The sequence below is a fragment of the Mustelus asterias genome, chromosome 8, assembly GCF_964213995.1.
Source record: "Mustelus asterias chromosome 8, sMusAst1.hap1.1, whole genome shotgun sequence".
NCBI classification, from domain to species: Eukaryota; Metazoa; Chordata; class Chondrichthyes; order Carcharhiniformes; family Triakidae; genus Mustelus; species Mustelus asterias.
The window spans coordinates 140,332,600-140,350,094 of record NC_135808.1 but is presented as its reverse complement, the minus strand read 5'-3'; the positions used below and the strand labels follow the sequence as shown (position 1 = coordinate 140,350,094).

At 48.6% G+C, this 17,495-nt stretch overlaps 1 protein-coding gene across 1 annotated transcript in view; it reads right to left on the bottom strand.

The window, feature by feature from the left end:
* cfap45 (cilia and flagella associated protein 45) overlaps nucleotides 1–17,495 on the bottom strand; it is a 223,278-nt gene that overhangs the window by 162,108 nt on the left and 43,675 nt on the right. Inside the window, exons 3-4 of the mRNA XM_078219236.1 lie at nucleotides 1,345–1,484; nucleotides 966–1,110 (exon numbers count right to left, since the gene is read on the bottom strand). Coding sequence (XP_078075362.1) covers nucleotides 966–1,110; nucleotides 1,345–1,484 — 285 coding nt within the window. The remainder of the gene's footprint in view (nucleotides 1–965; nucleotides 1,111–1,344; nucleotides 1,485–17,495) is intronic.

The window sequence follows — 17,495 nt, the reverse complement described above, 5'->3', positions numbered from 1 at the left end:
TGTGTGCAGTTTTGGTGTCCTTATCTGAGGAAGGATGTCCTTGCTATAGATGGAGTACAGCAAAGGTTTACCAGGCTGATTCTTGGGATGGCAGGTCTGTCATATGAGGAGAGACTAATTCGGTTCGGATTATATCCATTGGAGTTTAGAAGAGTGAGAGGGGATCTCACAGAAACTTATAAAATTCTAACAGGATTAGACAGGGTTGATTCAGAAAGAATGTTCCCAATGGTGGGGGAGTCCAGAACTAGGGGTCATAGCTTGAGGATAAAGGGTAAACCTTTTGGAACTGAGGTGAGGAGAAATTACTTCACCCAGAGGGTGGTGAATGTGTAGAATTGGCTACCACAGAAAGTAGTTGAGGCCAAAACTTTGTGTGATTGCAAGAAGAAATTAGATATAGCATTTGGGGCTAAAAGGATCAAGGGATCTGGGGGAAGCGGGGGTCAGGATATTGAAGTCGACAATCAGCCATGATCGAAATGAGTAGCGGAGCAGGTTCTAAGGGCCGAATGACCCACTCCTGCTCCTAGTTTCCTCGTAGTTGAACAGAATACATGCTTACATGCATTACTAACTGTTGATAATATTCCACTTATAAACTCTGATAAATTTAGAAAGATACAAACATAAATTGCTCTTTATGCTGAATTCAAAGAATAAATTGACTCATTATTATCTGATTTCAGTTCTTCTCAAGTTAAAATACAGAATTTTGTATTTTAACAACACTCTATCAATCGGCAAGCACAAAGTAGGTAGGACCAGGGAGGGATGAGGAAACTGGCAGCAGGGGATAGGGTTACTGGCGTGAAAAGAGGCTATTGGGATCATGGCAGAAGAGGCTCATGCATCAATCAGCAAACAACGAGTCACCAGGGCACATTGATCCCCAAGTGATCATTGTCTGCAAGGATGCATTTATCCCCAGGAGGACATTGACCAGGTATGCAACATTGACCTACCGCAGCCTGCATTCTCTCTGCGTTTTTCGCCACACGCTTGACTTCACGCTCTTCCTCACTGACCACATGGGAAGCTTGTTTGATCCGTTCAAACTCATCAGTGCTTATGATCAGGGTCTTGCCTGAGGGATCCTCTGTGGGAATACTGAGGAAGAAAAAGAAAGTGAGTGAATGATTAAGATAGAGGAAGAGAGAGTGAGAAATTATAGTGTGGGGGAGATGAAGTCAGACACTGAATGAAAGGCAGATAGAGAAAGAGATAATGTCTGTGCTGAGAGAGACAAAGCAGGATATGGAAAGACAGAAAGAGGCTGGTGTCTCTCACACCCTACCCTTACCCTCACTGGGTTACCGTGTGCACTGAGTGAAGGTCACTTACAGCAGGTCTCGGATGATATCCTTGGTAATGAGTCTGATGCTCTCCTTGGGCTTGCTTTTGTCAGTGGTGGGATACAGCAATTTCCCGAGGGCTTCAGCTGAGCATGGATCCAATTCTGCATCAACCTGGGTCGCAGATTTCTGAAAGATCATGACAGTGGACATTAATATATCATCCGTTGCTGCTCCTCACTCCATAGAATACCGTCACAGAGGGCCAATTTTGAAGTTATGGGATGGATTTTAGGCAATACTCTGTGGAAGATTGAAATAGCTGTCAGGATCTAATTACAGGATTCCCGACCCCATTCCTGGGGTTCCCGATTTTCAGCATTGCTTTCTATAAAGTTTATTTATTAGTCTCAAGTAAGGCTTACATTAACACTGCAATGAAGTTACTGTGAAATTCCCCTAGTCGCCACAATCCGGTGCCCGCACATCTTTCAGACTGTGGGAGGAAACCGGAGGAAACCCACTGTGGTGAACCATAGATGGTTACCACTATGGGTACTTGTACATATGTTACTCTTGTTGCTGTTGGGGTTAGAGTTGGGGTGTTCCACCTGTTAGCATTGTTCTGTGGTACACTCCGTTTGGCTCCGCCTTCTTACAGGGGTATAAAGGTCACTGCTACTTCCTAGTAGCCCTTAGTCTGGGATAGTATTGTTAAGCAGTGTGCTCTATTCTTGTTGTGAATAAAAGCCTTTATTCCCGGGTACGACCTTGTCTCCCGTGTGAATCAATCGCGCATCAATTTTATTCACAACAAAATACCGAAAATTTTGTTCGAAGAAAAATGGAGCAGATGCTGAAACCCGATGGGCTAACCTTAGATCCGCGTGCCGCTGGAGCGTCGAACACTTTCGACCATTGGTTGAAGTGTTTCGAGGATTACATCGACGCCTCGACAGCAGTCCAGTCCGACGCCGACAGATTGCGGGTCCTTCACGCCAGGGTGAGTGACACTGTGTACGCAACAATCCGTGATTCCCAAAATTACAAAGAGGCCATCGAATTACTCACGAAGCTGTACCATAAACAGCCGAATGAAATCCATGCCCGTCACCTATTAGCCACTCGACGGCGGCAGCCCGGTGAAACTACGGGACAGTACCTGCGCGAACTTCAACAGCTAGCCAGAGCCTGCAACTGCAAGGAGGTGTTGGCTACTCAATACACCAACGATCTTATCCGAGACGCGTTCGTGGCGGGAATCGGCTCATCCTATATTCGCCTGCGGCTGCTCGAGCAGAGTAACTTGGACCTGGCTAAGACGGTAGAATTGGCCGATGCAATGGAAACGGCCTCCAGAAATCTCGAAACCTACCCCACCGACCACGTGGGAACAGCGTGGCAAGCACAGCCACCGCCTCAACTGTACTCGGCGGCTCCTCGGAACTGCGCGATAATGCTCTCAACTTCAGACCTGACGGCTGCGGCAGCTCCTGGAGGCCCACGGTGCTATTTCTGCGGATTGGCGAAGCACCCTCGTCAGTCCAAAGATGTGTGGGTTAGGTTGATTGGCCAGGTTAAAAATTGCCCCTTAGAGTCGGGTAAATATGTGGGGGTAGGGCCTGGGTGGGATTGTGGTCGGTGCAGACTCGATGGGCCGAATGGCCTCCTTCTGCACTGTAGGGTTTCTATGATTTCTATGAGATGTCCGGCCAGGACGGTGTTTTGCTCCTCCTGTGGGAAGAAAGGGCACTATGCAAAAGTGTGCCGAGCAAAGACCCCTTCCAAGCCCAGCAGTGCTGCGTGTGACTCCCCAGGATCCATCTCCTCGTCTCCGGCCTCGTCGATGTCTTCAGCCACGTGCGATCCACGGACGCCGCCATTTCCTATGACGACGACGCAAGCCACGTGCGACCTGCGGGTGCCGCCATTTTCAACATCATCGACCACGTGCGATTCGTGGGCGCAGCCATTTTGGTCGACACCGGCCGCAGAAGACCAGCAGGAGTCCTCGTCGTCAGCTATCTCAGCTGCCTGCAGTTACACTCGAGATCCAATAGTGGTGTCAATCATCCTTGACCAGGCCAAGCCTCACAGACTCGACAAGTCCATGATGGACATTAAGGTAAACGGGCGTCTGGCACATTGCCTGTTTGACAGCGGGAGCACGGAGAGCTTTATCCATCCGGATACAGTGAAACGGTGCGCTCTCCGTGTGCAAACTGTCAGGCAGACAATCTTCATGGCGTCGAGGTCCCGATCTATAGTTGTTCTTGGGAGCTGTGTGGTAACCTTAACGGTGCGGGGCACAGTTTACGAGAACGTCAGGCTCCTCGTGTTACCGCACCTTTGCGCTCCGGTACTCCTGGGGCTAGACTTTATGGTCCACCTGAAGAGTGTGACCCTGCGGTACGATAGGCCACTCCCTCCACTTTCAGTGGGAGCACAGCAGCCTCCAAATTGTCCAGCGCGCTCCACATGCAGTCTCTCGGCACTCAAAATTACCCCGCCTTCCCTATTTGAAAATCTCGTGCCAGGCTGCAAGCCCATCGCAACTAAGAGCAGGCGTTACAGCGCTGAGGACGGATCTTTATTCGATCTGAGGTTCAGCGGCTCCTCAGGGAAGGGATCATCCAACCTAGCACTAGCCCATGGAGAGCACAAGTCGTGGTGGTGAAGACTGGAAACAAGCCCCGAATGGTCATAGACTATAGTCAGACCATTAATAGGTACACGCAGCTGGACGCGTACCCCCTCCCGCGCATATCTGACATGGTCAACCAGATTGCGCAGTACCGGGTGTTCTCCACCATCGACCTGAAGTCAGCCTACCACCAGCTCCCCATTCGCCCAGAGGACCGCAAATACACGGCCTTTGAGGCGGATGGCCGTCTCTACCACTTTTTGAGAGTCCCTTTCGGCGTCACTAATGGGGTCTCGGTCTTCCAGCGTGAGATGGACCGAATGGTGGACCAAAACAGGCTACGGGCTACCTTCCCCTACCTGGACAACGTCACTACCTGCGGCCATGACCAGCAGGACCACGACGCCAACCTCCAGAAGTTTCTACGCACTGCGACTCTTCTGAACCTGACCTATAACAAGGAGAAGTGCGTATTCAGCAAGCACCGCCTAGCAATCCTCGGATACGTGGTGGAAAACTTCCCCTACCCACTAGCATCAAAGCACTGAGAAGATGCTTAGGCTTCTTCTCGTACTCTGCACAGTGGGTCCCCAATTACGCGGACAAAGCCCGTCCGCTCATAAAATCTACCTCTTTTCCCCTGACAACAGAGGCTCGCCTAGCCTTTGAAGGGATGAAAGCCGACATCGCGAAAGCCACGATGCACGCTGTCGATGAGTCCATCCCCTTTCAGGTGGAGAGTGATGCATCTGATTTCGCCCTGGCCGCCACACTTAACCAGGCAGGCAGGCCCGTCGCCTTTTTCTCCTGCACCCTCCAAGGCCCTGAAATTCGGCACTCCTCTGTGGAACAAGAGGCCCAGGCCATTGTCGAGGCCGTACGGCATTGGCGCCATTATTTGGCTGGTAAACGGTTTACCCTGCTCACGGACCAGAGGTCCGTGGCCTTTATGTTCAACAACACGTTAAAAGGGAAAATCAAGAATGATAAAATCTTGAGGTGGAGAATCGAACTCTCCACCTACAACTATGATATCATGTACCGTCCGGGGAAGCCCAATGAGCCCTCAGATGCCCTGTCGCGTGGAACATGTGCCAGTGTGCAGGAGGACCGGTTACAGGCCCTCCACAATGATCTCTGCCATCCGGGGATCACTCGGTTTTTCCATTTTGTAAAGGTTCGGAATCTGCCCTATTCCATAGAGGATGTCAGGTCGATAACTCGAAGTTGCCAGGTTTGTGCAGAGTGCAAGCCGCACTTCTACCGGCCTGACAGGGCACACCTCATTAAGACCACTCGCCCTTTTGAACGACTGAGTGTCGACTTCAAGGGGTCCTTTCCTTCGACAGATCGGAACGTGTATTTCCTCAACGTGGTTGATGACTACTCCCGATTCCCTTTTGCCATCCCCTGTTCTGATATGTCCTCTGCCACGGTCATCAAAGCCCTGCGGGGTCTCTTCACCCTGTTCGGTTACCCCAGTTATATCCACAGTGATAGGGGTTCGTCGTTTATGAGCGATGACTTGAGGCAATACCTGCTCTCTAAGGGAATTGCCTCAAGTAGGACTACGAGTTACAACCCCAGGGGTAACGGACAGGTCCAGAAAGGAAACGCTACAGTCTGGAAGGCTGTTTTACTGGCGTTGAAGCCTAGGGGTCTTCCAGTCTCCCGTTGGCAAGAGGTACTTTCTGATGCGCTCCATTCAATCCGGTCCCTCCTGTGTACGGCAACCAACGCTACCCCACATGAGCGGATGTTTACCTTCCCTAGGAAGTCTTCCTTTGGGACCTCACTGCCGTCTTGGTTGACGTACTCAGGACCTGTCCTCCTGCAGCGGCATGTTAGGGCCCGCAAGTCCGACCCTTTGGTTGAACAGGTCCACCTCCTCCACGCCAACCCTCAATATGCCTATGTGGCATATCCTGACGGGCGAGAGGACACGGTCTCTATCAGAGATCTGGCGCCTGCAGGGGACCTGGAAATCCCCGTCACTCCCACACCCCTGGTTAGGGTTCCTTTGCCCATTCTCTCCCCTTCTGACTCGGCGCGGCCAGCATCGGGGCCTCAACTTAATCCTCTTACTCCCGTGTACAGCTTGCCTGAGTCCAGGAGATTGTCGCCACCTCGAGGTCCACAGGTGTGTGAGGAACTGGAGAAGTCACTGGACACCACCTCGGAGAGAGGGTCATCACCACGGTCACCAGAACCGACACTGGAGCCAGTACTGCGGAGGTCACAGAGACGGTGCGGACCTCCGATACGCCTGAACTTGTGAACATGTGGACAGTTCGTATTGTCTCCTTACCCCACCGGCCTTTGTTTTTAAAGGAGGGGTGAATGTGGTGAACCATAGATGGTTACCACTATGGGTACTTGTACATATGTTACTCTTGTTGCTGTTGGGGTTAGGGTTGGGGTGTTCCACCTGTTAGCATTGTTCTGTGGTATACTCCGTTTGGCTCCGCCTTCTTACAGGGGTATAAAGGTCACTGCTACTTCCTAGCAGCCCTTAGTCTGGGATAGTATTGTTAAGCAGTGTGCTCTATTCTTGTTGTGAATAAAAGCCTTTATTCCCGGGTACGACCTTGTCTCCCGTGTGAATCAATCGCGCATCACCCACGCAGACACGGGGAGAACATGCAAACTCCACACAGACAGTGACCCAAGCCAGGAATTGAACCCGGGTCGCTGGTGTTGTGAAGCAGCTAACCACTGTGCCATAGTGCCAACCGAATTTTAAAGGTGTGGGCCAAATCGGGTCACAAACCCATATTCTGCAGTCCCTAGCATGTCCCCTTCTGCTGCAATTTTAATGGAGTCAAGTCAGCTTTACAAACAGTCTGAATTCATGGCAACTTAAAAGGTGTTGTGAACCATAGTCTGCATAAGGGTACGGTAATAAACATCGGTGATTTTAAATGAACATAGTCTGTATTAATCGAATTGGCAAGGGTAGCCTCAATGGAGAGTTCATTGAATGAATCAGAGATTGTTTCTTGGAGCACTATGTTGTGGAACCAACCAGAGAGAAAACTATTCTGGATTCTGTATTGTAATGAATAGGAATTAATTAATGACCTCATTGTTAAGGATCCTCGGGGGAAGAGTAATCATAGTAAGAAGAATTCAAAATTCAGTTTCTTACCCTCAAAAAACTGAATTCTTTGAAGATGTAACGAGTAGAGTTGACAAAGGGGAGCCAGTCGATGTGGTATATTTGGACTTTCAGAAAGCATTTGACAAAGTCCCACAAAATAGATTATCATGCAAGATTAAAGAGTATGTGATTGGGGGAAGTGTATTGAGATGGATAGGAAACTGGTTGGCAGAGAGGAAACAAAGAGTAGGAATTAATGGGTGCTTTTCAAATTGGCAGGCAGTAACTAGTGGGATGCTACAGGGATCGGTGCTGGGACTCCAGCTATTCACAATATATATCAATGATTTGGATGAGGGAACATCTCAAAGTTTGCAGATGATACCAAGTTGGGTGGGAGGGTGAACTGTGACGAGGATGCAGAGATTATTCAGCATGTTGTGTGAGTGGGCAAATCAATGGCAGATGCAGTATAATTTGGATAAATGCGAGATTATTCACTTTGGAAGCAAAAACAAGAAGGTAGATTACTACCTGAATGGCTGTAAATTGAGAGAGGGGAGTGTGCAGCGGGACCTGGGTGTCCTTGTGCACCAGTCGCTGAAGGTAAGCATGCAGGCGCAGCAGGCAGTAAAGAAGGCAAATGGTATGTTGCCCTTCATTGAGAGAGGTTTCGAGTACAGGAGCAGGGATGTGTTGTTGCAATCATGATGTGGAGATGGTGGCGTTGGACTGGGGTAAACACAGTAAGAAGTCTCACAACACCAGGTTAAAGTCCAACAGGTTTATTTGGTAGCAAAAGCCACTAGCTTTCGAAGCGCTGCTCCTTCATCAGGTGAGTGGGATTTCAGTTCACAAACAGGGCATATAAAGACACAAACTCAATTTACAAAATAATGGTTGGAATGCGAGTCTTAATTGTATGTACCGTGCACCACCAGGTACACGGTACATACACTTGCAACTCAGCCAATGTTGTCTACCTGATATGGTACAGGAAGGAATGGCCCGAGGCATGGTACATTGGGGAGACCATGTAGACGCTATGACAATGGATGAATGAACACCGCTCGACAATCACCAGGCAAGAGTGCTTTCTTCCTTTTGGGGAACACTTCAGCGGTCACGGGCATTCGGCCTCTGATCTTCGGATAAGCGTTCTCCAAGGCGGCTTTCACAACACACGACAGCGCAGAGTCACTGAGCAGAGACTGCTAGCCAAGTTCCGTACACATGAGGATGGCCTCAACCAGGATCTTGGGTTCATGTCACACTATCTGTAACCCCCACGACTTGCAAAATCTCACTAACTGTCCTGGCTGGAGACAATACACATCTCTTTAACCTATGCTTAACCCCCCTCTCCACTCACATTGTCTGTACCTTTAAGACTTGATTACCTGTAAAGACTCGCATTCCAACCATTATTTTGTAAATTGAGTTTGTGTCTTTATATGCCCTGTTTGTGAACTGAAATCCCACTCACCTGATGAAGGAGCAATGCTTCGAAAGCTAGTGGCTTTTGCTACCAAATAAACCTGTTGGACTATAACCTGGTGTTGTGAGACTTCTTACCTTGTTGCAATTATACAGGGCCTTGGTGAGGCCACACCGAGAATATTGTGTGCAGTTTTGGTTTCCTTTTCTGAGAAAGGATGTTCTTGCTCTTAAGGGAGTGCAGCGAAGGTTTACCCGGCTGATTCCGGGGATGGCGGGACTGATGTATGAAGAGAGATGACTAGATTAGGATTGTTTTGCTGGAGTTCAGACGAATGAGGGGGGATCTAATAGAAACTTATAAAATTCCTACAGGACTAGACAGGGTAGATGCAGGGAGGATGTTCCCGATGGTGGGGGAGTCCAGAACCAAGGGTCACAGTCTGAGGATTCAGGGGAGACCATTTAGGGTGGAGGTGAGGAGACATTTCTTCACCCAAAGAATGGTGAGCCTGTGGAACGCATTACCACAGGAAGTAGTTAATGCCAAAACATTGAATGTATTCAAGCGGTGGCGAATGGGATCAAAGATTATGGGGAAAATGCAGGATTAGGCTGAGTTGGATGATCAGCCAGGAGGGCAAAGAGGGGCCATAAAATATGAGTGGCAGATAAGATTTACAGAATTTGTAAGGCATTGAAAGGTATTTTACAACTGGATCCTAGACTTCCTACCTACAGACTGCAGTTAGTGAGGATAGGCAACAACACCTCCTCCACGATCATCCTCAACACCAGTGCCCCACAAGGCTGTGTCCTCAGCCCCTTACTATACTATTTATACATCTCTGACTGTGTGGCCAAATTCCCCTCCAACTCGATTTTCAAGTTTGCTGATGACACCACCGTTGTGGGTTGGATCTCAAACACTGATGAGACAGAGTACAGGAATGAGATAGAGAATCTGGTGAACTGGTGCGACGACAATAATCTCTCCCTCAGCATCAACAAAATCAAGAAGGTAGTCATCGACTTCTGAAAGCCATGATGTGGAGATGCCGGCGTTGGACTGGGGTGGACATGGTAAGAAGCCTAACAACACCAGGTTAAAATGTAGCTGGTTTATTTGGAATCACGAGTTTTCAGAGCACTTCTCATCTGAGGAAGGAGCAGCGCTCCGAAAGTTCGTGATTCCAAATAAACCTGCTGAACTTTAACCTGGTGTTGTGAGACTTCTTATTGTGACTTCAGGAAGCGTATTGGAGGGCATGCCCCTGTCTACATCAAAGTAGAAATGGTCAAGAGCTTCAAGTTTTTAGGTGTCCAGATCACTAATAACCAGTCCTGGTCCCTCCATGCTTTTATTTATTAGTCACAAGTAGGCTTAATTTAACACTGCAATGAAACTACTGTGAAAGTCCGCCAGTCGCCACACTCTGGCGCCTGTTCGGGTACATTGAGGGAGAATTTAGCTTGGCCAATACACCTAACCAGCATGTCTTTCAGACTGTGGGAGGAAACTGGAGCACCCAGAGGAAACCCACGCAGACATGGGGAGAACGTGCAGACTCCACACAAACAGTGACCTAAGCCGGGAATCGAACCCGGGTCCCTGGCACTGTGAGGCAACAATGCTAACCACTTGGGGTGTGGAATGGACTGCCTGCAGTGATAGTGGAGTCAGACACTTTAGGAACATTTAAGCGGTTATTGGATAGGCACATGGAGCACACCAGGATGATAGGGAGTGGGATAGCTTGATCTTGGTTTCAGATAAAGCTCGGCACAACATCGTGGGCCGAAGGGCCTGTTCTGTGCTGTACTGTTCTATGTTCTATGTTCACTGTATCATCGTACGGCCCTATATGCGGACGCTATACTTAAGAAAGCCCACCAATACCTACCTCTGCTTTCTCAGGAGACTAAGGAAATTTGGCACGTCTGCCCTCTGCCAACTCCCACCAACATTTACAGATGCACCATGGAGAGCATTCTTTCCAGTTGTATCACATCTCGGTATGGCTATTGCTCTGTCCAAGACAGCAATAATTTGCAAAGGGTCGTGAACGAAGCCCAGTCCATCACTCAAACCAGCCTCCCATCCATTGACACTGTCTACACTTCCCGCTGCCTTGGAAAAGCAGCTAGCATAATCAAGGACCCCACGCACCCCGGACATTCTCTCTTCCATTTCTTCCATCGAGAAAAAGATGCAAAAATCTGGAGACACATACCAACCGACTCAAAAACTGCTCCTTCCCTGCTGCGATCAGACTTTTGAATGAACTTACCTCACATTAAGTTGATCTTTCTCTACACCCTAGTTATGACTCTAACACTACATTCTGCACTCTCTCCTTTCCTTCCCTATGTACAGCATGCTTTGTCTGTATAGTGCGCAAGAAACAATACTTTTCACTGTATACTAATACTTGTGACAATAATAAATCAAATCAAAAAATCTCGTAAGGTCCCTTTGCTCTACGGAGCTTCCTAGTGTCATGCCGTTCATTGAATACTTTGTTCATTGTCAAATTACTTCATAAATGTATCACCTCACACTTTTCAGAGTTAAATTCCATCTGCCACTTATCTGCCCATTTGACTATTCCATCCGTAAGTGTGTTAAGTATGTCCAGGAAGGTTTTTTGGAACAATATGTAGATAGTCCGACTAGAGAGGGGCTATACTGGATCTGGTACTAGGGAATGAGCCTGGCTAGGTCATCAAAGTTCCAGTGGGGGAACATGTGGCAAACAGTGACACAATTTTATAAGTTTTCGGATCCTCATGGAAAAGGACGAGTGTTGTCCGAGGGTTCAGGTGCTAAATTGGGGGAAGGCTAATTACAACCAGATTAGGCAGGATTTGGAGGTTGTTGTTTGAGAGAGGCTGTTTGTGGGTAAATGCACATCTGGCATATGGGAGTCTTTTAAGGAGCAGTTGGTCAGAGTGCAGGACAGGCATGTGCCTATGAAAAGGAAGGACAGGAAAGGAAGGATTCAGGAACGATGGATGACCAGGGAAATTGTGAGTCTAGTCAAAAAGAAAAAGGATGCATACCTAAAATCTAGGGACTAAAAACAGATGAAGCACTTGAAGAATGCATTTTGGAAGGTCTAATAAAGATGGGAAATACACAGTAAATGGCAGAACCCTTCAGAGTATTGATAGGCAGAGGGATCTGGGTGTAAAGGTACACAGGTCACTAAAAGTGGCAACGCAGGTGGAGAAGGCATATGGCATGCTTGCCTTCATCGGCCAGGGCACTGAGTTTAAAAATTGGCAAGTCATATTGCAGCTTTATAGAACCTTAGTTAGGCTGCACTTGGAATATAGTGTTCAATTCTGGTCGCCACACTCCCAGAAGGATGTGGAGGCTTTGGAGAGGGTACAGAAGAGGTTTACCAGATGTTGCCTGGTATGGAGGGCATTAGCTATGAGGAGAGGTTGGAGAAACTTGGTTTGTTCTCACTGGAACGATGGAGATTGAGGGGCGACCTGATAGAAATCTACAAGATTATGAGGGAGATGGACAGAGTGGATAGTCAGAAGCTTTTTCCCAAGGTGGAAGAATCAATTACTCGGGGGCATAGGTTTAAGGTGCGGGGGGCAAGGTTCAAAGGAAATGTACGTGGCAAGTCTTTTACACAGAAGGTGATGGGTGCTTGGAACTCGCTGCCGAGAGAGGTAGTGGAAGCAGATATGTTAATGACTTTAAGGGACATCTGGACAAATACATGAATAAGATGGGAATAGAGGGATATGGTCGCCGGAAGGGTCGGGGGTTTTAGTTCACATGGGCAGCATGGTTGGTGCAGGCTTGGAGGGCCATAGGGCCTGTTCCTGTAATTTGTTTTGTTCTTCGTTCTCGCACAAGTGTGAGATAATGCATTTTGGAAGGTCCAATGCATGTAGGAATTATATATTAAATGGTAGAACCCTTAGGAGTATTGACAGGCAGAGTGATCTGGGCGTACATGTCCACCGCTCACTGAAAGTGGCAACGCAGGTAGATAAAGTAGTCAAGAAAGCATGTGACATGCTTGCCTTCATAGGTTGGGGCATTCAGTTTAAAAATTGTCAGGTCATGCTGCAGCTGTACAGAACCTTAGTTAGGCCGCATTTCAAATATTGTGTACAATTCTGGTCGCCACACTACTAGAAGAATGTGGATGCTTTGAAGAGGGTACAGAAGAGGTTTACCAGGATGTTGCCTGATATGGAAGGTATTAGCTATGAGGAGAGGTTGGATAAACTCGGTTTGTGCTCACTGGAACAACGGAAGTTGAGAGGTGATCTGATAGAGGTCTACAAGATTATGGGCCTGATTTTACCATTGTGTCACGCCCGAAAAAGCATGGTAAAGTCGGGCTGAGGCCATTAACATGTTCCGCGCAGATGGCCACTTTACCGAGGCCCGGGAATGGCGATGATCCGATTCATGCGCGAAATGGGTGCAACTGCGATTTAAATGCATTTGCATGAATTTCAATTGAATTAATGAACTGCCTGCCCAACTTTATCAGCATTTCCCCCTTTACCACCGCGTTCGCCGATCCAGAATCACCGAAATGGACATGCTAAATAAAAGTCTGAAGAGCGAGTTCAGAGCTTCCAACGGCTCTCTGACTCAGATCGGTGCTGGGGGAACGGGTGGAGAGGGAGGCGGGTCAGATCATTCTCTGGCTGCAGGGGGGGGAGGGGAGTGAGGCCAGATCGTTGTCTGGTTGGAGGGGAGGGAGGGAGGAGGCAGGTCAGATGTACCTCTGGTGGGGGGAGGGGGGGGAGGGGAGGGAGGCCAGATCATTCTCTGGCGGGGGGTGGGGGGAGGGGAGTGAGTGAGGCCAGATCGTTCTCTGGCGGGGTGGGGGGGCGGTGGGGGGGGGGGGGGGGGGGGGAGTGAGGCCAGATTGTTCTCTGGGTGGGGGGGGGGGGTGGTGGTGGGGGGGGTGAGGCCAGATCATTCTCAGGGGAGGGGGAGGTGAATGAGGCCCGATCATTCTCTGGGTTGGCGGGGGTAGGAGAGAGGCGGGTAAGATGTATCTCTGGTCGGGAGGGGGGCAGGCCCGATCACTCACTGATATGGGGGTTGAGGCCGGGGGGAGGCCAGATGGATGTCTGGTGGGGAGGACGGGGAGCGGGGCAGGGGGTTCATAGAAATCATAGAAACCCTACAGTGCAGAAGGAGGCCATTCAGCCCATCGAGTCTGCACCGACCACAATCCCACCCAGGCCTTAGCCTCACATATTTACCTACTAATCCCTCGAACCTACGCATCTCAGGACTCTAAGGGGCAATTTTTAACCTGGCCAATCAACCTAACCCGCACATCTTTGGGTTCGCTGCCACTCTGCGTGCGATCGGTGGGGGGGGGAGGGGGCAAGGGGTCACGATCGGTCTAGGTAGCAGAGGGGTGGGTGGATAAGGGGGCAAAGAACAAAAAACAAAGAACAGTACAGCACAGGAAACAGGCCCTTCGGCCCTCCAAGCCTATGCCGCTCCATGGTCCAACTAGACCATTCGTTTGTATCCCTCCATTCCCAGACTGCTCATGTGACTATCCAGGTAAGTCTTCAATGATGCCAGCGTGTCTGCCTCCACCACCCTACTTGGCAGCGCATTCCAGGCCACCACCATTCTCTGTGTAAAAAACGTCCCTCTGATATCTGAGTTATACCTCGCCCCTCTCACCTTGAGCCCGTGACCCCTCGTGGTCATCACCTCCGACCTGGGAAAAAGCTTCCCACTGTTCACCCTATCTATACCCTTCATAATTTTGTACACCTCATTCTCCATCATTCCAGGGAGAACAAGCCCAATTTACGCAATCTCTGCTCATAGCTAAGACCCTCCATACCAGGCAACATCCTGGTAAACCTTCTCTGCACTCTCTCTAAAGCCTCCATGTCCTTCTGGTAGTGCGGCGACCAAAACTGGACGCAGTACTCCAAATGTGGCCTAACCAGCGTTCTATACAGCTGCAACATCAGACTCCAGCTTTTATACTCTATACCCTGTCCTATAAAGGCAAGCATACCATATGCCTTCTTCACCACCTTCTCCACCTGTGCTGCCACCTTCAAGGATGTGTGGACTTGCACACCTAGGTCCTTCTGTGTTTCTATACTCCTGATGGCTCTGCCATTTATTGTATAACTCCCCCCTCCATTCGTTCTTCCAAAATGCATCACTTCGCATTTACCTGGATTAAATTCCATCTGCCATTTCTCTGCCCAATTTTCCAGCCTATCTATATCCTGTGGGGGCCATTGCTCCCGCTTTTCACTCCTGGGCCCCTTTCTCCGCTTTCTGCGGCCCAGGAGCGATCTGAGTGTGGCTGAGGGACTGGTGCAGGGGGCAGGGATTCAGGTTCCTGGACCATTGGGACCTCTTTAGGGGCAGGGGTGATCTGTATACAAAATATGGTTGGAACGTGAATCACACGGGGACCAATATCCTGGCCGGTAGGTTGGCTAAGGCTACTGGGGAGAATTAAAACTAGATAGGTTGGGGGGAGGGGAGCTAGAAGAGTTGACTAGGATCAAGGAACTAATTGATGGGGGGGAGGATGCAGGGGTAAGGGGAATTACAAAATTAATGGTAGAGGAGAGGGTGCAAGTGAATGAAGGCGGTAATTTAGATAAGGGAGTAGAGGGAGAGGGTGTTCGCGACTCATCAAAGCGGGTCCAGATAAAAGCTGGAATAAGGACACTTTGCCTGAATGCACGAAGCATTCGGAACAAGGTGAATGAGTTGATGGTGCAAATCAGCACAAGTGGGTACGATCTCGTGGCCATTACAGAAACGTGGCTGAAAGGTGACCAGGACTGGGAGATGAATATCCAGGGGTATCAGGCGTTTAGGAAGAATAGACAGGAAGGAAAAGGTGGTGGGGTCGCGCTATTAATAAGAGATAATATCAGGGTAGTACTGAGGGATGACATAGGCTCTGAGGAACAAAACGTGGAATCATTATGGGTAGAGATGAGGAATAGTAGAGGGAGAAAGACACTAGTAGGTGTGGTATATAGGCCCCCAAATAATAATGTTGAGGTAGGGAGGGCTATAAACAAGCAGATAAGGGATGCGTGTAAAAACGGAACGGCAATAATCATGGGGGACTTCAACATGCACATTGACTGGCAGACTCAAGTCGGTAAGGGTGGAATGGAGGAAGAGTTCTTAGAATGCTGTCGGGATAGTTTCCTTGAACAGCATGTTACGGAACCGACGAGGGAACGAGCTATTTTGGATCTGGTATTGGGTAACGAGGTAGGTAGAATTAAGGATCTTATTGTGAAGGACCCTCTTGGGTCTAGTGACCACAGTATGGTCGAATTTCTGATTCAGATGGAAGAGGAGAAAGTTTGGTCTCAAACCAGTGTCCTCTGTTTGAACAGAGGGAAATATGATAGGATGAGGGATGAATTGGCTAAGGTAGACTGGGAGAGCAGGCTGGCAGGTAGGATAGCTGAGGAACAGTGGAGGATTTTTAAGGAGATCCTTTTCTGTTCTCAGCAAAAATATATTCCAGCAAAAAACAAGGATTGTAAGAAAAGGGAGAACCAGCCGTGGATAACGAAGGAAATAAAGGAGTGTATTAAAATAAAAACAGCTGCGTACAGAGTGGCCAAAAATAGTGGAGAGACAAGTGATTGGGAAAAATTTAAGAAACAACAAAGAGAGACTAAGAAAGCGATAAAGAAAGGAAGGATAGACTATGAAGCTAGGCTAGCAATTAATATAAAAAATGATAGTAAAAGTTTTTATAAATATATAAAAAGGAATAGAGTGGCTAGAGTGAATGTTGGACCCTTGGAGGACGAGAGGGGGGAGTTAATAGTGGGAAATGAGGATATGGCTGAGTCTTTAAATAAGTTTTTTGTGTCGGTCTTCACGGTGGAGGACACAAATAGTTTGCCAAATATTAACGATAGAGGGTTGGCAGCAGGAGAAATACTTAATACAATTAATGTTACCAGAGAGGCAGTGCTGGGTAGACTAATGGGACTGAAGGTGGACAAGTCCCCGGGTCCGGATGGAATGCATCCCAGGGTATTGAAAGAAATGTCAGAGGTAATAGTGGATGCGTTAGTGATTATTTATCAAAACTCGTTGCATTCTGGGGTAGTGCCGGTTGATTGGAAAACGGCTAATGTTACGCCGCTGTTTAAAAAAGGAAGGAGACAAAAGGCGGGTAACTATAGGCCGGTCAGCTTAACGTCTGTAGTAGGGAAAATGCTGGAATCCATTATTAAAGAGGAGATAGCAGGGCATCTGGATAGAAATGGTTCGATCAATCAGACGCAGCATGGATTCATGAGGGGAAAGTCGTGCTTGACGAACATGTTGGATTTTTATGAAGATGTGACTAGGGCGGTTGATGGAGGAGAACCGGTGGATGCGGTGTTTTTGGATTTCCAAAAGGCGTTTGATAAGGTGCCCCATAAAAGGCTGCTGAAGAAGATTAGGGCACACGGAGTTGGGGGTAGTGTGTTAAAGTGGATTGGGGACTGGCTATCCGACAGGAAGCAAAGAGTCGGAATAAATGGGTGTTTTTCCGGTTGGAGGAAGGTAACTAGTGGCGTGCCGCAGGGATCGGTACTCGGGCCGCAACTGTTTACCATTTATATAGATGATCTGGAGGAGGGGACGGAGTGTAGGGTAACGAAGTTTGCAGACGAGACAAAGATAAGTGGAAAAGTGAATCGTGTGGAGGACGGAGAAGATCTGCAGAGAGATTTGGACAGGCTGAGTGAGTGGGCGAGGATATGGCAAATGGAGTATAACGTTGAGAAATGCGAGGTTATACACTTTGGAGGAAATAATAACAAATGGGATTACTATCTCAATGGAAACAAATTAAAACATGCTACCGTGCAAAGGGACCTGGGGGTCCTTGTGCATGAGACGCAAAAGCCCAGTCTGCAGGTACAACAGGTGATCAAGAAGGCAAATGGAATGTTGGCCTATATTGCGAGGGGGATAGAATATAAAAGCAGGGATGTCTTGATG